Source organism: Phyllobates terribilis, unplaced genomic scaffold, assembly GCF_046119375.1.
Source record: "Phyllobates terribilis strain yellow unplaced genomic scaffold, ASM4611937v1 Scaffold_4__5_contigs__length_816908805, whole genome shotgun sequence".
Taxonomy (NCBI): domain Eukaryota; kingdom Metazoa; phylum Chordata; class Amphibia; order Anura; family Dendrobatidae; genus Phyllobates; species Phyllobates terribilis.
Window position 1 is genome coordinate 570,344,219 of NW_027362764.1, and position 22,849 is coordinate 570,367,067.

The 22,849-nt window shown below is 40.9% G+C and overlaps 1 protein-coding gene across 32 annotated transcripts in view; it reads left to right on the forward strand.

The window, feature by feature from the left end:
- Positions 1 to 22,849, forward strand: part of EPB41L3 (erythrocyte membrane protein band 4.1 like 3) — a 376,691-nt gene that overhangs the window by 258,500 nt on the left and 95,342 nt on the right. For all 32 annotated transcript variants that reach the window (XM_073679070.1, XM_073679072.1, XM_073679075.1 and 29 more), the window contains 3 exons: positions 1,895 to 1,937; positions 12,511 to 12,586; positions 18,947 to 19,165. In XM_073679070.1, coding sequence (XP_073535171.1) covers positions 1,895 to 1,937; positions 12,511 to 12,586; positions 18,947 to 19,165 — 338 coding nt within the window. The remainder of the gene's footprint in view (positions 1 to 1,894; positions 1,938 to 12,510; positions 12,587 to 18,946; positions 19,166 to 22,849) is intronic.

The window sequence follows — 22,849 nt, forward strand, 5'->3', positions numbered from 1 at the left end:
CAGAAGGACAAAACATTTTTGAGATATTTCGTTCCAGTGCTGTTAGCCTGTTTCTAGGACATCTGTTACTCTTTACTACAAAATATTAGAAAAAATAAGCAAAATAGAATTAGATTGCTCCCTGATGTTGTCAGTTTTGTGTGATGCCAGTGTCAAATTGAATGTCACATCACAAAATGGAAAACTATATTTTGTGAAGGGTTCAATGTCTTTTTCATGTATTAAGTGCTTGTTCTTATATAGAGATTTTTTTCGATCTATTGACACCTATTCGCTGAATTCTTCTTCCAATCAATTTCAGCCCTCACATCCTCCTGTGATCTAAATTTGGCTCATAGCAGCATGTATGGACAAGTTTAGGCCTGCCAGTACATGTCTATGCCTTAGGACACAGCATAGGACAGAATAGGAAAGAGAAGAAAGTACTCTATTATTGGTAGAAAATCTTTGCATTCCAAGGTTACCAGGGTTATAATAGCAGAAAGAGATGAGGCAATGTCAAACACAAGACAATTAAAGGGGTTGGCCACTACTTTATAAGTCCCTTTCCTGTGAACTAAATACCATAGATAAGCACTTTTTGTAAGTATCTTGCTTTCCTAAATCCTTTTGTAATTTAATATTCTCTCCTGGATACATGGTCTCTGGCTGAGAATCCGCTGACTTCCTGTCATGTAACATCAAGTTGTCCCTGACTTCCTGACTTTGGAATGTATATACTGATGTGCATATGGTGAATAGCTATCTAAGGTGTATAAGTAGCATTAAGTGATTGTGACTGTTATGGTAAATATTTATACTTTGCTTTGATTATTATTTTAGACAATTAAATATACATATATATCTAATTGATAATTTAGTATTTTAATATTCGCTTTATAAGTGTTATTTAGTTGTATCTAATATAGAGCTGTCTCTGTCTGAAGCTTTCTTTTGTTTCTGAAAGTATAGTAAAACTAGATATAACCAGTCTAAGGAATTTAGCAGAATACATATTTTACGACTTTGTTTTTCCCAACTTATCTTCCTTTTTAGGTAACGTAATGTATGTAAGCCATTCCCACTTTCCTTATCTTTGTGGTTTGTAATAAAAACTTATGACCAGGCATCTGAGGGCCGACAAGTCTGGGACACAGACAGAATTGGTTGTGTGTTCTCTTGTCTCAGATCGATCGACTCCCTAATTTGATCAAAACTGGCAAACGTGTGAAACCTTTTGAGTTTCCCCTAAAACTTCCCACATAGATTTCTCCATCTTGACTAAACTTCCCAATTGAACCACTAATTGGTTATTCTATTATTCTTCCAGCCAATATTTATTGACTTCAGTTCAGCTTCGAAAATTGACATGCCGCTGAATTCACAATGCAAAATTGAAGCAAACTGCACATTTCCCAGTCTACTACCCACTTTAGTATTAAATTTATCTACTTACATGAATGGTTATAAATGTAATACGTTAATCGACTTTTCCCATCAGAGCAGGAGACCACAGCTTGTTATCTAATGTATGATCATACAAAAGATATAAAAGGGGGGAATACTGTACTCAAAAGACGAAATCCATGTTTTTGTAGTCACCTTTTTTTTTTTTTTTTAATCTGCATTGTCCCTCAGTTGAGGTCAATGAAATGTAAATTAGACATGCATCTGTTTTCTAATCCTTTCAAAAAATAACATGCAGATTCACAAAGTAAGACTTACTAGTAGTGCCTAACAGAGATTTTTTGCAATCCCATGTGCTTTGTTAAGCCACTTCTATTAACATATCTTGGTTGTACTTTACAGATAAAGATATATCATGACTCCTATAAGAACTCTGTACATTACAGCTTATATTTTCACTATTTCATGGTCATTGATTAGATTTTGATTATTCTGTTTTCTCTTTTAGAACTGGTTGGATCCTGCTAAAGAAATCAAGAAACAAACACGAAGTAAGTGATACCCGTGCAATATTATAGGATATGAGTGTGCCAACATTTAAACTCATTGGAAATTGTCATCAGTAAGATTTAGTAGGTAGTAGAGCGAGTGGATCCCTCACCCAGGCAGACATGAAATAAACTTTTTTAGTAGTGACTGACAACCATGGCTACACTAAAAGGTTAAAAGGGTCTTCCAGGTTTTTTTCCTATTCTGTGTGTGTACCTTGGCTGCAGAATGCTGACAGTTTGCAATATACTTCGTGTCAGCATTCTGCACCGTTGCCTAGATACCACACTTGGGGATGTGCCAGCTCTCTCCTGATTCTGTAGGAGCTGCTCACTCCCCATCTAGAGTTTTCCTGTCTGGCAGAGACTGGTCAGTGATATCACAACAGACACCATGCCTCAGTCTCTGCCAGACCCTCCCCCGCCTTCTGCTTCTTCTATCGAATCTGGCACTTGCACAGTCAGCCTCTTTAGTGTCCTGATGAGATGACATCATTTCCTGCACTGAGCAGATCACTGGCTCCGCCCACTTAGCCTGTATTGAGGAGGAGGCTGCTTCAGGAGCAGATAGGGATTAGAAGAATCTGCCCCTGCAGGAGAAGGGGAGGAACACAGGAGGCAAGCCTGGTAAGAAAGCAAGAAGAAGGGTGAGGTATATATGAGAGGCAGCTGTATAGGAAGGGACAGGAGGGGGTGTTGACTGAGGAGTGGGCACTGATGCTAGGTTGCTATTGTGGGTAGGGACACAGGGAAGAAGTGGGGACAATTCTGTGCTAGGGAGCAGTAGCCTTGTAAGCCCTGCTAAACATCTAGAGAAGTTTTATTATAGGTTATCCATATTAAAAGGACATGTTGGTGGGGCTCATCAGGAAAAGGGAGGAGCTTGGTGTGACTTCTGGGCAGAGACTAACAATTTAAAAAGCTATTCATTATCACAGTAGGGATGCCAGTGTCTTCTTTGCCAAGAAGACAGGAACTATATGTGCAGTGTAATCTAATGGGTAAGTGACATGTATCTGTGTGAGTGACGCATATCTAGTGGGCGAGTGATGCGTACCTAGTGTGTGAGTGAAGCGTGTCTAATGGGTGAGTGATGTGTATCTAGTGGACTGGTGATGTGTATCTAGTGGGCTGGTGATGTGTATCTGTAGCGCCCCGAGGGTTCGGCCGCTACAGGGGTATTGCACCTCAAACCAGAGGTGTGATATTCCACTCCCGGGTAAGGATGGAGTGTGGACCAGGGCTGGGTAGGCTGCATGCATCACACACACCCCATTTCCGGGGGACAGCTCAACGGTGCTCCCATTAGACAGTAATGCAGGCACGACAGAATCTGTCCCTGGCTAGAGTGGGGAGGGGGGAGGAAAACCCAGTGATGTAGGAGCAGGAGAGGACTGTCTCTGGGCATAGGCAGGAGCCCATTGGTTGCAAGTTACCTGGGCTCATACACAGACAGGGAGGTATAAAAGGTGGGCACCATCTTAGAACAGTGTTGAGTAGAAGAAGTGAGTTCAGTTCAGAGAGAGAAGGAGTTCAGCCAGAGAGGTCTGACAGGGAGCTGTGGCTCAGTCTGGGCCCAGCTCCACGAGGCAGGCCTGGAGTGGAGGCCAGAACCAGCAGAGAGGACCGATACAGAAAGGAAAGGAAGAAAGGAACAGAACACCCAGAGAGGCCCCGAGACACGAGGGCAGAAGGAACCCCAAAGGCCCAGGAGATTGCGGGTGATGGGTTGGCAGAACAGGGTACCGGATCCCAAGTTGGTGGAGGCGACTAATCCTCAGCCAAGGATCGGAGGTCGTGATCACATCTTGGTGCGACCCCTCACTACACCTACTAGAAAGGCACACCACATAGAGTCAGGGAGGTGAGCACGAAGCCCTCCCAAGAGAAGGCCCGAGGGAGCTGGACAGACGTAGTGTCACTGGTGGGGCACGGCCAGAGAAAGGAATAGAAGGGAGTCCTGTGTCACACTTTGGAATTGCCTGGGGGTTGACCGAGCCCCGCATCTGGTATACGCAGCACGGCTCGGGCAGTCATTGTCAGCGGAGTGACTTGGAATATAAAGAACTGTGAGTAAAGAACTTGAACTGCAACCCCACGTCTCTGTGCTTCATCGCCGCACCAGCACTACTAGTGCTGGGACGCCCGTACACCATCACTCCCATCATCCACTCTTACTGCCCTGGGGTTGCACTCTTCCCGTGGGGAGTCACACTACCTCAGCTGCATACACCATCAGCCCCAGCGGTCTACCTTGCAGCGGCGGTCCACACTGACCGCAATCCACGGGTGGCGTAGTCGGACAACTAACCTAGAACCCCCACAAAATACCGCCATTGGCCTGACCACCCTGAGCCACGGGACCGGGTCACCGCCACGGAGACTACAACCCCCCAGAGACCTGGTTCCGGGTAACCCACTACACGTGTACGCTAGGCCCAGGGGGCGAGTCATATCTAGTGGACGAGTGACATGTGAGTTCCTTTTGCTGTTAGTGTCGGTCTCTGCTATATGGGATGAATTATAATGTAGGCACACCTAAATGGACACCAATATTTAATCAGTGTGTGCTAATTTGTAGCTTGGACAGCCACGTGGCTACTGTTGGAAAATATCAGCCACATGGTAGTGCAAGTCTGAAAGTATCTCCTGCCAATTAAAGGAGTTGTATTAAATTTGGTAGTTATCCACTATTTATGAAAATGGCAGCGGTGTGCCACAGTATATGTCCTTTTTTTATTTTATCAAAGTTGAGAGGTATGGGGATGTCCTCTTCTCCATGGCGCTGGCTTGGGGATCATATGCCTCGCATGCATGTCAGCAGTGTGATGGCGTGAGACAGCTGATTGGACCAGCAATCAGCTGTTATCAGTGTTATTGTATGTTGGGTGTCCTGCCTGTATGTATGTGTAAGTAATAAAGGTATCACAAATAAATGGACTGTGAGTCTCTCTGTCACTTCCATAGCTCAACACAATTATAAGGTGCGTTCCTCTTTTTTTTAAAGAAATGGCATGTAAATATATATATATATATATATATATATATACATATATATGATATATGCATGTTTGAAAGTCATGTGCTGTGTATATATATCTATATGTGAGGGTGTGTATGTATGTATGTGTATATATATATATATATATATATATATATATATATATATATATATACAGTACAGACCAAAAGTTTGGACACACCTTCTCATTTAAAGATTTTTCTGTATTTTCATGAATATGAAAATTGTACATTCACACTGAAGGCATCAAAACTATGAATTAACATATGTGGAATTATATACTTAACAAAAAAGTGTGAAACTACTGAAAATATGTCTTATATTCTAGGTTCTTCAAAGTAGCCACCTTTTGCTTTGATGAGTGCTTTGCACACTCTTGGCATTCTCTTGATGAGCTTCAAGAGGTAGTCACCAGAAATGGTTTACACTTCACAGGTGTGCCCTGTCAGGTTTAATAAGTGGGATTTCTTGCCTTATAAATGGGGTTGGAACCATCAGTTGTGTTGTGCAGAAGTCTGGTGGATACACAGCTGATAGTCCTACTGAATAGACTGTTAGAATTTGTATTATGGCAAGAAAAAAGCAGCTATTAAAGAAAAACGAGTGGCCATCATTACTTTAAGAAATGAAGGTCAGTCACTGCGAAAAATTGGGAAAACTTTGAAAGTGTCCCCAAGTGCAGTTGCAAAATCCATCAAGCGCTACAAAGAAACTGGCTCACATGAGGACCGCCCCAGGAAAGGAAGACCAAGAGTCACCTCTGCTTCTGAGGATAAGTTTATCCGAGTCACCAGCCTCAGAAATCTCAGGTTAACTGCAGCTCAGATTAGAGACCAGGTCAATGCCACACAGAGTTCTAGCAGCAGACACATCTCTACAACAACTGTTAAGAGGAGACTTTGTGCAGCAGGCCTTCATGGTAAAATAGCTGCTAGGAAACCACTGCTAAGGACAGGCAACAAGCAGAAGACACTTGTTTGGGCTAAAGAACACAAGAAATGGACATTAGACCAGTGGAAATCTGTGCTTTGCTCTGATGAGTCCAAATTTGAGATCTTTGATTCCAACCACCGTGTCTTTGTGCGATGCAGAAAAGGTGAACGGATGGACTCTACATGCCTGGTTCCCACCGTGAAGCATGGAGGAGGAGGTGTGATGGTGTGGGGGTGCTTTGCTGGTGACACTGTTGGGGATTTATTCAAAATTGAAGGCATACTGAACCAGCATGGCTACCACAGCATTTTGCAGCGGCATGCTATTCCAACCGGTTTGCGTTTAGTTGGACATCATTTATTTTTCAACAGGACAATGACCCCAAACACACCTCCAGGCTGTGTAAGGGCTATTTGACCAAGAACGAGAGTGATGGGGGGCTACGCCAGATGACCTGGCCTCCACAGTCACCAGACCTGAACCCAATCAAGATGGTTTGGGGTGAGCTGGACCGCAGAGTGAAGGCAAAAGGGCCAACAAGTGCTAAGCATCTCTGGGAACTCCTTCAAGATTGTTGGAAGACCATTTCCGGTGACTACCTCTTGAAGCTCATCAAGAGAATGCCAAGAGTGTGCAAAGCAGTCATCAAAGCAAAAGGAGGCTACTTTGAAGAACCTAGAATATAAGACATATTTTCAGTTGTTTCACACTTTTTTGTTAAGTATATAATTCCACATGTGTTAATTCATAGTTTTGATACCTTCAGTGTGAATGCACAATTTTCATAGTCAAGAAAATACAGAAAAATCTTTAAATGAGAAGGTGTGTCCAAACTTTTGGTCTGTACTGTGTATATATATATATATATATATATATATATATATATACACCATATTTTCCGGCGTATAAGACTACTTTTTAACCCCTAAAAATGTTCTCAAAAGTCAGGAGTCGTCTTATACGCCAGGTGTCATCTTATAGGGCATATACCCTTATAGTCCGAATGTTGGGGGAGGAGGGGGTATATATATATGATGTGTGTGGGGAGCGGTAGCCGCGGAGGAGCAGGGCACAGGAGGCAGCAGCCGCCTGCTGCAGCCTACACTGTCCCCGCTGCAAAAGAAAATAGGGCGTGGGGAGCACTGAATATTCATGCTTCTTAATATCGGCACACAGTGTAGCCGCAGCGCGGCTCCTGCTGCTGCCGGAATCGCCTGTGCCCGCTGTTAAAGTGCATGAATATTCAACCTCTTTCCATGCCCATGGGCGTGGGGAGGGGTGAATATTCATGCCCTTTAATAGAGGGCACACGCGATCGCCCGGCAGCAGCAGGAGCCGCGCTGCGGCTACGCTGTGTACCGGCTATTAAGGAGCGTGAAGTCACTGCTCCCTGCGCACACAGTCCCGGCGTGGGGAGCAGTGACTTCCGGCAGCTGATCTCTCCTTGTGAGCGGCGCATGGCAGTAAAGCCATGCGCGGCTCACATGGCGAGATCAGTGCGGGCAGACATGACGCAGCGCTGGAGGAGAGAAGAAAGGTTAGTAGGAGTGTTTATTTATTTTTTTATGTGCAGCATGATGGGGATTAGGGGGACCATGCATACCAAAATAAAGATGAGGGGGCATACATAACAGGATAAGGATAAGGATGAGGGGCCATATATAGCAGGATAAGGATGACATGTGCCATGCATACCAGGACAGGGATGAGGGGTGCCATGCATACCAGGATGGGGATTGCTGTGCCATGCATACCAGGATAGGGATGAGGGGTGCCATGCATACCAGGACAGGGATGAGGGATGCCATGCATATCAGGACAGGGATGAGAGGTGCCATGCATACCAGGACAGGGATGAGGGGTGCCATGCATACCAGGATAGGGATGAGGGGTGCCATGCATAGCAGGATAAGGATGAGGGGTTCCATGCATACCAGGATAGGGATCCTATTACTGGTACCTTCTTCTCTGCCTCTCTGATCTGAGAGGCAGAGAAGGAGGTAATACAAGGGCGGGCCAGACGAGTGAAAGAGGCTTGTTTTTCTGGGCACAGCACCTCTTTCTCTTTTTTTCCATACCCCGGGCTTCCCGGACGCCTGCAGCTTGCTTCACTTACACTTTCCCGGTGAGGCGCCCCCTCACCTCATCACTGCAGTCCTCAGGAGAGAGATCAGAGAGGCAGAGAAGGAAATACTGGTAATAGGATACAAGGGCGGGCCAGAGGGATATGCTACCGCTCTGATAGTCTTGGAGACTGGGAGAGCTGGGCAGGCAGAGAGAGCTGCCCTATCCAAGAAGGATTTGTATACAACAACCAGCCAATCGCCGGTAAGGTTCATCACTTTAAAATTACCATATTGAAATCAAATCTGATTTTTTTTTTAAATTTTTACCGTATGTGCTTTAGAAGAGGGGCAGTCTTATACAGTGAGTAAATCCCAAACTTTATATTTTAACTGGAAAAGTTGGGGGTCATCTTATACACCCAGTCGTCTTATACTCTGGAAAATACGGTGTATATATATATATATATATATATTTCAAACATGTACATAACATATTTCTCTCTCTCTCTATATATACATTTTTTTTCCCCACAATATTTGTTAAAAAAAAGAAGTAGAGAGGTACTCACTTTATAACTGCTTTGAGTGTGTGTGATATCTATCCACATTAGAGATGATTACAAATATTCGTACTCTGGATCCTCGTCCAGTGGCACGTCAATAACCAGTAGCTGTCCTACCAGAACAGAACCCACCAGTCTGTTCTGATTCTTGGCGCAGCCTGATTATTTTTGCTGCAAACTCAAATGTATGATGTTGCACAAGGCTGACAAATCAGAAAAGGATTCACTTTTGTAGGTCTGTGGACTGGCAGCTGTATGCGCACACCATTTTGATCTTCTCTAAAATATAAAATAATATTCATTTATTATTTTGCATATCAGAAAAATATAACCATATGAGTAGAGAGATTGATATACATACTTTTGGTGAGTTTGTGTGTGTATGTACAGTACAGATCAAAAGTTTGGACACACCTCATTTAAAGATTTATATATATAAAAACTGAGGAAAAAAAGGAAAATTAGACATCATTTCACACAAAACCCCAAAAATGGTCCCGACAAAATTGTTGGCACCTTTACAAAATTGTGGGTAAACAACTTTGTTTCAAGCATGTGATCTTCATTCAAACTCACCTGTAGCAAGTAACAGGTATAGACAATATGAAAATCACGCCTGAAACCAGATAAAAAGGGGAAAAGGTGATTCAATCTTTGTATTGTGTGTCTGTGTGTGCCACACTAAGCATGGAGAATAGAAAGAGAAGAGAACTGTCTGAGGACTTGAGAACCAAAATTGTTGAAAAATATCAACAATCTCAAGGTTAAAAGTCCATCTCCAGAGATCTTGATGTTCCTTTGTCCACGGTGCGCAACATGAATCAAGAAATTTTCAACACATGACACTGTATCTAATTTGGATGTGAACGGCAGAGAAAAATTGCAGTTTGCCAAAATGTACATACGTAAATCAAAATACTTCTGGGAAAGCGTCTTACGGACAGATGAAACCAAGATAGAGCTTTTTGGTAAAGCACACAGGACAATGACCCCAAACATACTTCAAGAATCACCCAGAAATGGATGAAAACAAAGCGCTGGAGAGTTCTGAAGTGGCCAGCAATGAGTCCTGATCTAAATTCCATTGAATACCCGTGGAGAGATCTTAAAACTGCTGTTGGTAGAAGGCATCCTTCAAATATGTGAGACCTAGAGCAGTTTGCAAAAGAAGAGTGGTCCAAAATTCCAGTTTAGAGGTGTAAGAAGCTTGTTGATGGGTATAAGAAGCGATTGATTGCAGTTATTTTGGTGTGTAACCAAATATTAAGTTGAGGGTGCCAACAATTTTGTTCGTCCCATTTTGGGGGTTTTGTGTGAAATTGTCCAATTTGCCTTTTTTTTTCTTTGTTTTTTGTGTTCTTTCAATACACACAAAGGAAATAAACATGTGCATAACAAAACGTGTTTAATTGCAATAATTTTCTGGGAGAAATGCTCCATTTTCTGGAACAATTTCAAGGGTGCCAACACTTTCGGCTATGACTGAAGTGTATAATATAGAGACTTGAGCAAAAAGATTAGCAGAATCTGTTGTAGCCGAACTAGGGTCCTGCAAATTTCTTCACCTGACATTTGAATGCCAGCATGACCCTGTTTCTATTACACCGTTCTACATATTTTCAAAAGTTGTCAGGTTCAGTTACGAAATGAGCAATTTCTCAATGATTTTGACCTGAATTCAAATCTGATAATGAAAATTGCCCTTAAATGTGTATTCTTCACTAGAATATTTTTAAGCCATCCTTGAATACTTAATGTTTTATATTTGAGGCTATTCACAAGTGATTAAATGTACTTGGTCAAATAAAAGCTTGTATTTCTGGAACAATGGTCTCTTTATAAGTGGTTGTCATAATTGGATAAATTAATGACACTCAAATACGTGTAACACGCATTAATATGAGATAAGTGAAATGTGCTCTGGCAATATTGAGATCATTTGACCATTAATTTTCCTGTGCAATAAATATATATATATTTTTTTGAATTGAAGAAAAATTGACCAACTTGCTTTAATAAAAATCCACTGTACTTTGCCACTACTTAAGAAAAAGAACTGACACTTACTAGTCACAGAAATCATGAAGATAAGCCAATTTACAATAAAAAGTAATAGAAAATAGGAAAAATCTCTACAAGTGCTGCTGATAAAAAAAAAAAAAATAGTAATGAAGGTAAATAGCATTTATCTATAAATACATAAATCTTACACATTTCAACACTGAACCTGTTCCTTCCTCAGGCCTGAATGCTCAATGCTGAAGCGTGTAGCTTTATGTATTTCTAGATTAATTCTTTCTTTGGATGTATTTACCTCTCCCGTCTCTACAAAATATTACTGTAATAACCATTTATTCTCCTCAGCATGCATGCCATGGAAGACATACTAGCTTCTTTTTTTGTAAAGGGATAATCCCTTTAAAGGGAACCAGTCACCAGGTTTGCCCCATATGAGATACGGCCATCATCTTTCAGTCCTCAAATACATTATACTAATATGCCCGCGATCCGGCCTGCAACCAAAGCAAAAAATTATTATACTCACCTGTGGGGCGTCGCTGATCCTGGTCCGGCACCTCCCTTCTTCTTTTGATGCCGTCCTCTCTTCTTGCAAATTGGACCATCTTCTTACTTCGTGTGGATGATGCGTCCCTCCGTCATCCACACAGTGTCCCCGAAATCGCGCTCCTGCGCAGGTGTACTTTTCTGCACAGTACTGCAGTGTGCATGTGTCAGGGCTCTTTGACCTTTCCCAGCACATGTGCACTGCAGTACTTTGCTCTGCCCTCACCAGGTCAGAGAAATAGACCTGCGCAAGAGTGCGATGCCGGGGACCCTGTGTGGATGACGTAGGGACGCGTCATCCACACGAAGGCAGGAGGAGGAAGACATCGAAAGAAGAAGGGAGGGGCTGGAGACCAGCGACGCCCATCAGACCGGACCGGATGGGCATATAAAAAAACAAAGTGTTTTTCTTTTTTTCCAGGCCGGATCGGGGGTGTATATACAGCATATTAAAATGCTGTATATCAGGGCTGAAAAGTAATGGCCGTACCTCATATAGGGCTAACCTGGTGACAGGTTCCCTTTAAAGCAAGCATCTGCTTTGTAAATATATTACATACATTGATCACACATGTAGTTATATTTTTGTTATTTTTTACATGTGTATCTGTTTTTTTTAAGCAAGATACTAAAACATGAAGTCTTTATATATATATTCATATATAGAAGTTATGATGGAGGAACATGAAATGTGGCTCCATATAAACAGTGGCAATTGCAGTGGCAATCGCAGTGTGTGCCAAACATCCAGAGGTCATATATCACAGGATAACAATCTACGATTCAAGGAAGTAATGCAACAATACACATTAATGTCGCAAGAGAGATGTTTTTTTTGTCATGAATGATGGCTTCCATTGACTTACAGTGTGTTCATCATGTTTTTTTATGCAGAAAAGAACCATGACCAAACTGCGCAAAACATGACAGATATTAGTGTTCTGTGTAACGTTGTGTATTTGCTATTATGAGTAATGTACATAGAAATCTCATACAGTTGTATTGTCCTCCAGCCCTCAGTCCTATGCACTGCCACAATTCTAATTACACTGCTGCTCTGTGGCATATTATCTCTTTTATTTTTAGCTGAAATGTGCCCGCATGTCCCGCACTCTCTGCATCCTTCCCAGCAGCATTCTCACCCATCACTTTTATTTTCACTCAGATCTGGATTTTGCTGTTTTTCTGTACACCATAATGACCTTGCATCTTCCAGCATTTCCCTGCTGCAGTCCTGATGAAAGTAGTTTTGCAGCATGCTGGGCCTGAAATGATTTAATACTTGCTGAAATCTTATGTCTGCAGACATTTCTGTGTTCCTCTAATACAAATGACACAGAAATGGGCACATCACTTGTTACAAGAGGGCTTCAGGATGATATTGTAATAAAAATAAGTGTCAGATTATTTATTGTCTCCTTTTTCAGATGGTTCTTGGCACTTCTCATTTAATGTGAAATTCTACCCACCCGATCCATCCCAGCTCTCAGAAGACATAACCAGGTATTTATATTTTCTTTAAAGTGCTTTGTGCACTTCCAGCCAGCGTCTGAAATATTTAAATGGCTATAAAATTGGCTTTTATTTGGTCTCCTTTTAGATGGGGGATAAAACCTTAGAAAAGTGGATCATAATGACGATTATACAGAATTCTTGTCATTACATCTCAGTGCTTCTGAGGATGTACACATGATAATGGTTCTCTTAATGACTAGCTCTAGCACAGCACTAAATCCTTATGCCCATCAGTGGTGGCACTGGTGTCCTTAATGAAAATTTTAACTCTGTACCAAACTTCGAAAAGTGCAGTATGTCAGATGTCGGAAGTCCATCTAGTTTAAAAATCAGCACCTTGTTCCTTAAATTGTTACCCATGATTTCACAATTGTAATATAAGCTTGATTTATGCCCGCATTGTGGCATTATTACTAGTGATGAGCGAGTATGTTCTGTTAACCCTTTCGGCTAGCATGCTCAGGTGCTCGCCGATTATCTTCAGCGTGCTCGGGTGTTATGTTTCAGTCACTCCGTGCTTATGATTTGCCACTGTTTTGACAGATTTAATACATAGAATCATAGAATGGTAGAGTTGGAAGGGACCTCCTGGGTCATCTGGTCCAGCCCCCTCCTCAAAGCAGGATTCACTAGATCATCTCAGACAGATGTCTGTCCAGCCTCTGTTTGAAGACGTCCATTGAAGGGGAACTCACCACCTCTCTTGGCAGCCTGTTCCACTCATTAATCACCCTAACTGTCAAAAAGTTTTTTCTAATATCTAATCTGTGTCTCCTCCCATTTAGTTTCATCCCATTGCTTCTAGTCTTTCCTTGTGCAAATGAGAATAAAGATGATCCTTCTACAATGTGACAGCCCTTGACATATTTGTAGACAGCTATTAAGTCTCCTCTCAGTCTTCTTTTTTGCAAGCTAAACATTCCCAAATCCTGCAACCGTTCCTCATAGGACATGGTTTGCAGACCAGTCACCATTCTGGTCGCTCTTCTCTGAACTTGCTCCAGTTTGTCTATGTCTTTTTTAAAATGTGGTGCCCAAAACTGTACACAGTATTCCAGATGAGGTCTGACCAAAGAGGAGTAAAGACCGATAATGACTTCACGTGATCTAGACTGTATGCTTCTGTTAATACATCCCAGAATTGTATTTGCCTTTTTTGCTGCTGCATCACACTGTTGACTCATGTTTAGTCTATGATCTATTAGTATACCTAAGTCTTTTTCACATGTACTGTTGCTTAGCTCTATTCCTCCCATTCTGTATATGCTTTTTTCATTTTTATTGCCCAGATGTAGTACTTTGCATTTTTCCCTGTTAAAAACCATTCTGTTGGTTGCTGCCCACTGCTCCAGTTTATTTAGGTCTTTTTGAATCCTCTCTCTCTCTTCTCTAGTATTAGCTATCCCTCCTAGCTTTGTGTCATCAGCAAATTTAATCAGTTTACCCTCAATTCCTTCATCTAAATCATTTATAAACATGTTGAACAATACAGGTCCCAGGACGGAGCCCTGTGGTACCCCACTTGAGACATTCATCCAGCTGGATGTGAAGCCGTTTACAACCACCCTTTGAGTCCGATCACTAAGCCAGTTATGAATCCACCTAACAGTTGCCTGGTCCATTGCATACTTGGTCATTTTTTCAATAAGGATGGTGTGAGATACTTTGTCAAATGCTTTGCTGAAGTCAAGATATACTATATCTACAGCATTTCCCTGATCCACCCAGTCAGTGATTCTGTCATAGAAGGAAATTAAGTTAGTCTGACATGACTTGTTAGTTACAAACCCATGCTGACTCTGGTTAATCACTTCATTCTTATCCATGTACTTACATACATGTTGTTTAATAATTTGTTCAAAGATCTTTCCTGGTATAGAAGTCAGACTCACCGGCCTATAGTTCCCTGGGTCCACCTTCTTCCCCTTTTTGAAGATAGGAACAACATTTGCTCTTCTCCAGTCTTCTGGGACTTCTCCTGTTCTCCAAGAATTTTCAAAGATTATGGAGAGTGGTTCTAAAATTTCTTCTACGATCTCCTTCAGTACTCTGGGGTGTAATTCATCTGGACCTGGAGACTTGAACTCATTTATGTTAGCTAAATATTCCCTCACAATCTTTCTGTTTACAGATAACTTGGATTCCTCTATTCCTTTAAAAGGACAGTGAAGATCAGTTGATGTTACATTTTCTTTCTGAGAGAAAACAGATGCAAAATAGGAATTAAAAAGTTCGGCCTTCTCAACATCCTCTCTTACCATTTTTCCATTTTCATCCTGTAAAAATCCTATAGCATCTTTGACTTTTCTTTTACTTTTGACATACCCCCAAAATCCTTTTTTATTGCTTTTGACATCTCTTGCAAGCCTTAATTCATTGTCAGCTTTAGCTAACCTGATACGTGCCCTGCAGGATCTGCAGACTGCATTATAATCTTCTTTAGATATGCCTCCCTCTTACCATTTAATAAACATTTCTTTCTTTCTTTCTTTTTAGCATGTGTTTAAGTTCTATGTTCATCCATCCTGGTTTCCTTAAATGCTTCCTATTCTTCCTACTTTTCGGGATTGTGCTTTGAGAATCTCATTTTTAAAAATTTCCCATCCTTCCTGGACATTTTTGTCCTTAAGGACATCCAGCCATTGGATCCCTCCTATTCTCTTTCTGAGTCTCTTAAAATCTGCCTTTCTAAAATCTAACCTTGAAGTTTGAGTCTTCACATGTCTTCCTCCTCTAGTTATCCAAAATTCTATAATAGCATGATCGCTGCCTCCTAGGGTCCCAGCCACCTTTACCTCCTCAACCATTTCCTCCCTGTTTATAAGGATTAGATCCAAAGTAGCAGATCCCCTTGTTTTCTCCCCTACCTTTTGGAAGATAAAGTTGTCAGCAAGAGAGGATAAGAATTTGCTTGACCTGTTAGTTTTACTTGAGAGAGATTCCCAACAAATGTCTGGATAGTTGAAATCTCCCATGACCACTACGTCATATTTTTTGGAGAACTTGGTCATTTGATACATAAAGAGTTCATCCATATCTTCAGCTTGCCCAGGTGGCCTGTAGTAAATGCCTACAATGGTGTCCTTTCCGTTGTTCTCTCCTTGTATTCTTACCCAAACAGTTTCCACAGAACTCCCAGTCTCTGAAGCTTCAATCTCTGTGCAGATATACGCTTTTCTAACATACAATGCGACACCTCCTCCTCGTTTATCAAGTCTGTTTCTTGCAAATAAGTTGTATCCTTTTAGCCTTTTATTCCAATCATGTGTATCGTCCCACCAAGTTTCAGTGATTCCAATGACATCATATTCCTTTTCCTGCATTAGTAGTTCCAATTCTCCTTGTTTGTTGCCCATGCTTTGTGCATTTGTATAAAAACATTTTAGTTTGTGATTGGTTTCTCTTCCTCCCATATTTTTATTATTTAAATTGTTTTGTCTTTGTTCTTCCTTTCCACTTCCAGTAGCAGAGATCTCAATAGTATTTGTCAGCTGTATGGCTTTTTCTGGCCTTTTGCTTCCCTTCCCACATTGTTCTAGTTTAAAGCTCTTCTGATGAGTGTAGCAAGGCGACTTCCAAATACATGTTTTCCAGTCTTCGTAAGGTGCACCCCATCTCTAGCAAGTAGTCCATCGTATAGGTAATTCATTCCGTGATCCAGAAATCCAAATCCTTGTTGACGGCACCATCGACGTAGCCAGTTGTTCACCTGTAGAATCTTATTCCACCTCATTGTTCCATGGCCATCCACTGGGAGGATGGATGAGAAGACCACCTGCGCTCCCAATTCTTTCACTTTCTTGCCTAAGTCTTCAAAGTCACTGCAGATGATTTCCAGGTCCTTTCTTGCGGTGTCATTTGTCCCCACATGTATTAGCAGGAATGGGTAGTGATCTGTAGGTCTGAAGAGTCTTGATATCCTGTCAGACACATCTTTAATTTTTGCTCCTGGAAGACAGCACATTTCTCTTGAGGTTATGTCTGGTCTGCAGATAGCGGCCTCTGTTCCTCTTAACAGGGAATCCGCCATGACCACCACTCTCCGTCTTATTTTGCTGTATTTCTTCATGGTTCTCCTGCGTGAGAGCCTGGTACTGGTTCCTGAGCAGTATGGGTGCTGACTGCCTCTCGATCCTCCTGCTTCTGTGGGTCACATGCTTCCATTCCTCTGTTTCGTCAGGTGCAGTTCGAATTTCTTCTCTTTCTGAATCATGAAGAGATAATTCTGCTCTGTCAAAGAACTCTTCACCTTCCTTAATGATTTTCAAGGTAGTTAACCTCTCTTCTAGATTTCGCAACTTTTCCTCCAACAGGGACACAAGCTTGCATTTCTGGCATGTGAAGTTTGGCTTTTCCACTGGCAAGTCTGTGAACATGTAGCAGGATATGCAGCTCTCCAAATGGCTCCTGGACTCTTCCATGTTCTTATTGTTAATGTTCTGAAAACAGTGAAAAAAGCTTAAAAAAAAAGCTTCAAAATGCGCGCGCCTCCTGGCGCGCGGTTTACCGATGTTCTCTTTTCAGCTCCAACAGCCAAAATCCAGTGTTCTTTGAGCTCGCGGAGACTCTTCACTTACCCCAAAATGCAGTGGGAATATGCAAATTATCTCCTCAGGACTCCTCCCCTGGTTTACCGATGTCTTCTTTTCAGCTTCAACAGCCAAAATCCAGTGTTCTTTGAGCTCGCGGAGACTCTTCACTTACCCCAAAATGCAGTGGGAATATGCAAATTATCTCCTCAGGACTCCTCCCCTGGTTTCTGAGGAATGTCTTAAGAAACAGGCATTCCTCACATGTATTAAAGCTCTCAAACAGTCGCAAATCATAAGAACGGAGTGACTCAAACAGAGCACCCGAGCACGCTGAAGATACTCGAAAAACACCCGAGCATGCTCGTAAATCTCGAGTAACTAGCATGTTTGCTCATTACTAATTATTACCCGACATGTTAGCAGGGGGCTTAATAAAGATTCTGAGTTATTACTATACATCATAGCCATGGAGATAGTGTTGATGGACTATATTAGCAGTGGATGGTGGGTATTTTTTCAGCCAAGTACATTAACAGGTCTGGATTTGTTGAGCTCTAAATTTTCAGCTTTTGTAAGGTGGCCAAACGCACTAGGCAGAAATAATCATCAGGTGAACCATGTTACTGATGTAGCATACACATTTGGCTTTTGTGTTCTCTATGAGAAAGCCGCTGCCAGACTTCCCTGGCAGCTTATCTCACCGAATCCAAAATCGGAGATAGTGGATCCTTTTCTCCACTGACATCTTCTGTCGGTAAAGTCAAGAGGCCTCCATATATATTAGATTGTTTCCGAGCTCACCAATATTGGGGCCTTTATTGTCCTATCTCTCAGGTCATCAGCACTTAATTGTGACTACAGTGACTTGAATGCATTTGATAATGTGATTTACAGCATACAGTACCTGTGTGGTTTATACCGCATGGCTCAGTTAGACTTAACTGGTCTAGTAAACATATGACTATACATATATATATTTTAATGCATCAAAACATTTGTTCAAATATATAACTTGGCTGAAATGTTGCATCCGTTTATTTAAATTGATATTATTTGCCTCTTTGTTTTTGGAATGGAATGTCAAATTTTATTATTCCTTTTATTATTTTATGTTCATTTGTTATTTGGCATAAATGCAGTAAACATATTCCATTACTTCTATCCGATTAATTAGTACATGTCAGCATGGAAAGTAAATAGAGTGCTGCAAAAAATCATGTTAACAGCGTCTGAATTTAGACAGCTTTCATTATAGCTTATTTAGTAAAATACTGCAGACAAGATAATTGCGCTGTTGCTAATAGCGCCCAATCGGAGACTGGCTTTCAGTGTTCACTATTCCTGTTGGTAACAGCACATAATTGATACAAGTATAATTTTTTTACATTTAACTCATCGTTCAAACTTTGTGTTCCCCCCTCCCATTGTATTCCCCAAGAATATGCCATACAGTTGAATCCCATTTGTACATTTTGTAAAAAGTTGTGTACCACACTGTATGCTTTTACATAGAATGTCCCTGTACCGAACGTGTAATCCTTTATACTTCTTCATTGTACTGAAAAGTATAGACACGCTTTTGATGAAAGTCAGGATTATGAACTTGTTGGGTTCACATACTTATGGATGTGATAACAGCCTTAAGAATGCTGCATAGTACATGAGACTATTATTCACAAGCAAAGGAAAATGTCTCAAATGTAATGTTTTATATATAAAAAAAATTTCACCATTTTGGTTACACATTATTTCTGACATTGTTTTTTTTGTTTGTGGGTTGTATGTGATATGGAACTTGTGCTTTATTCCCATACAGGTACTATCTGTGCTTACAGTTGCGGGATGACATTGTGTCTGGACGTCTCCCTTGCTCCTTTGTCACATTGGCTTTGCTGGGATCTTACACTGTGCAGTCAGAACTCGGAGACTATGACCCTGATGAGTATGGTAGTGACTATGTCAGTGAATTTCGCTTTGCACCAAACCAGACAAAAGAACTGGAAGATAAAGTTGTTGAGCTGCACAAAAGTTATAGGTGAGATAACATAAAAAAATGTTTACAGTCAAAAAAAAATTACAGTAAAAATCACATTGTATAGTGTTATATTACAGAACAATTGTGGCAACAGGACAATTCTATTCAGTTCCCCTCTATGTAGATTGTTCCACAGTGTCTCAAAATTATCGTCCTCTCACCGGAATTATCTACAACCGCTGGCAAAAATTATGGAATCACTGGGCTTGGATAATGTTCATTCAGTTGTTTAATGTTGTTGAAAAAAAGCAAATCACAGACATGGAACAAAACTAAAGTCATTTCAAATGGCAACGTTATGGCTTTAAGAAACACTAAAAGAAATCAAGATTAAAAATGTGGTACTCAGTAAGAGTAATTTTTTTGCATTCCTTTGCTAAAACCCATCTAATCCTCTATCTAACTTTCATTAACCAAATTATTAATACTTTTTCCAAAATTGTAACATTTGTGTTAGACATTTACCTTTTAGATACCGAACATGATGCATCAAATAAATAGTACACCTCGAAGCATAATCTATTTAGTTTCAGTGATTTAAGTTATTTGTTGTACAGAGCAGCGTAAGGGCCTTTCACATATGTGATGATTATCCATAGATAATTCTGAAGTTCCCAATCATTGTCCTTTGTAAACATGTACAGCAGTCAACCGCATAATGGTAATCTCCTAATTGGTCATTGATCAATTCTTTTATGATTACCTAAAACGTATTTGCTGGCTGTTCATCTGCTGATGTAAATAGGCGTTTTCTAGTCATTAGCAATGTAAATGGTAAAACAAAGTTAAACATTCAATCTCACCAGTGAATCTCACCAGATTGAAAAAACATACGATTATTGTACACTATAAGTGTGCGACTTGTTAAAAATTTGCTGTAGCGGTGCTTGTTTCTGCAATCCATCTTCCTATGTAAAAAGACTCTTCATTTAGATGCAGGTTTTGATAGTTAACTTTCTGTACTAATAATAATATCCCCTCCTGTGTCTTTATAGCCAGTATATCAGTCTTACATTTTTTTTTTTATTACCAAGGATACTAGCCTCTTATATCAATCTGTGGTCAGAAAAGTGTTGACTTTTCAGAGGCTCAGATAAAAAATTTTTTTGTAATCCTTAATGACTTAGGCTGTGTGCCCACGATGCGTTTTTTAAGCGTTTCCACAGCGGCAAAAACGCTGCAGAAACGCTTAAAAAACGCATGTTAGAAGGCCTGCCATGGTCCCCAATGATAATCCGATTATTTTGCGGAAGTGCTGCGTTTTCGCCGCCATTGACTTGCATTGGAACGCATGGATTACGCATCACTGCGTATGTAGATGCAGAATCCATGCGTTCAATGTGCGGATGGTACCCAGGTCTAGAGGAGAGAAGACTCTCCTCTGGACCCAGGTACCATAGAACCTGTAAAAAAAAAAAAAGAATAAAATAAAAAATATATGTTATATTTACCTTCTGATGGCCCCCGCTGCGCTTGTCTTCTCATGCCGGCAGATCGCGATGGACTGGAGGACCTGCGCTGATGTCATAGTCATGTGACGGGTCACACGATGCTGACGTCGACAGGTCCTTCAGTGTGCCGCGATGTGCCGGCAAGGGAGAACGGAGCGAAGCAAGAAAGTGGGGGCCATCGGAAGGTAAGTATAGATTTATTTTTTTATTTTTAACCATTCTTTTACGGTCACACTATATGAATCCATGCTGTTTGCATGGATTTATATAGTGTGACCAAGTTGACAAGCACTTTCCAAGTGATGCTAAAATCGCTTGGAAAGCGCTTGTCAACCCGCATGCGGAAATGCATGTGAAGAACGCTTCACATCCGCATGTCCCTGGCAGGAAAACGCATGTACAATCCGCATGTACAATCCACATGTGTTTTTTCTGCCAGGGAGATGCAGAAACGCTCAGGAAAAATCCGGAGCATTTCTGCATCGTGGGCACATAGCCTTAATGACATTTTTTTTTAATCATCTGCTTCTTTTTCTACTTATTGCTTTTCTCTCGTTAAAAACCTCTTTGTTAGCCTCGGTATCCTAAGATTTTTTTGTACCAGCTAAACTGTTTTGTCATAATTTCTTTAAAACGTGATTTAAAAGTATCCCATATCATCAATTCTGACTCTGATTACTTAGGTAATTCTAAAAATTAGATCCTATTCTTTGTTTTCAAAAGACTGAACCAAGAAGTGTTGATCCTTGGTCTAGCTCAGGTTGATGGGTGAGCCAGACTGTATGCTGCTGACACAGTGGAGAGTAGTAATACAGGTGCATCTCACTAAATTAGAATATCATAAAAAGTTCATTTATTTCAGTTCTTCAATACAAAAAGTGAAACTCATATATTACATAGAGTCATTACAAATAGAGTAATCTATTTCACGTGTTTATTTCTGTTAATGTTGATGATTATGGCTTACAGCCAATGAAAACGCAAAAGTCATTATCTCAGTAAATTAGAATACTTTATAACAGCTTGAAAAATATTTTTAAAATCCAAAATGTTGGCCTACTGAAATGTATGTTCAGTAAATGCACTCCGTACTTGGTCGGGGCTCCTTTTGCATCAATTACTGCATCAATACAGCTTGGCATAGATGCGATCTACCTGTGGCACTGCTGAGGTGTTATGGAAGCTCAGGTTGCTTTGATAGCAGCCTTCAGCTCGTCTGCATTGTTGGGTCTGGTGTCTCTCATCTTCCTCTTGACAATACCCCATAGATTCTCTAGGGGGTTAAGGTCAGGCGAGTTTGCTGGCCAATCAAGCACAGTGATACTGTTGTTTTTAAACCAGGTATTGGTACTTTTGGCAGTGTGGACAGGTGCCAAGTCCTGCTGGAGAATGAAATTTCCATCTCCAAAAAGCTTGTCGGCAGAGGGAAGCATGAAGTGCTCTAAATTTTTCTGGTAGATGGCTGCGCTGACTTTGGTGTTGATAAAACACAGTGGGCCTACACCAGCAGATGACATGGCTCCCCAAACCATCACTGATTGTGGAAACTTCACACTAGACCTCAAGGAGCTTGGATTGTGTGCCTCTCCACTCTTCCTCCAGACTCTGTGACTTTGATTTCCAAATGAAAATTGGAACTCTGGGACCATGTGGAGTGTGTCAATGACTGCCTTCTGGACATCTGTCGAGTCAGCAGTCTTCCCCACGATTGTGGAGCCTACTGAAACAGACTAAGGGACCTTTTTAAATGCTTAGGAAACCTTTGCAGGTGTTTTTTGTTAATTATTTTAATTTACAAAGATAATGACTTTTGTGTTTTCATTGGCTGTAAGCCATAATCATCAACATTAACAGAAATAAACACTTGAAATAGATCTGTTTGTAATGACTCTATATAATATGAGTTTCACTTTTTGTATTGAAGATTTGAAATAAATAAACTTTTTGATAATATTCTAATTTAGTGAGATGCACCTGTACCTATTGTGTCACGTGTTTTTAGTTTCATTAAAGTGTTCCTAAGAACCAAACATTTATCATTATGGCCTAAATACTTGTCATTGATAAACTTGAATATATCTTTCTCTCAGTTTTTTTCCATATAGAGATCAAATGCCCTGATTCATTAAGAATGGTGATGTTTGTGCCAGTCTTGGATGAGGGGGAGTGCTGGAGTTAGAGTTGCCAATTCATTAACCCCTTCACAACATCCGCCATACATATATGAAGGTAT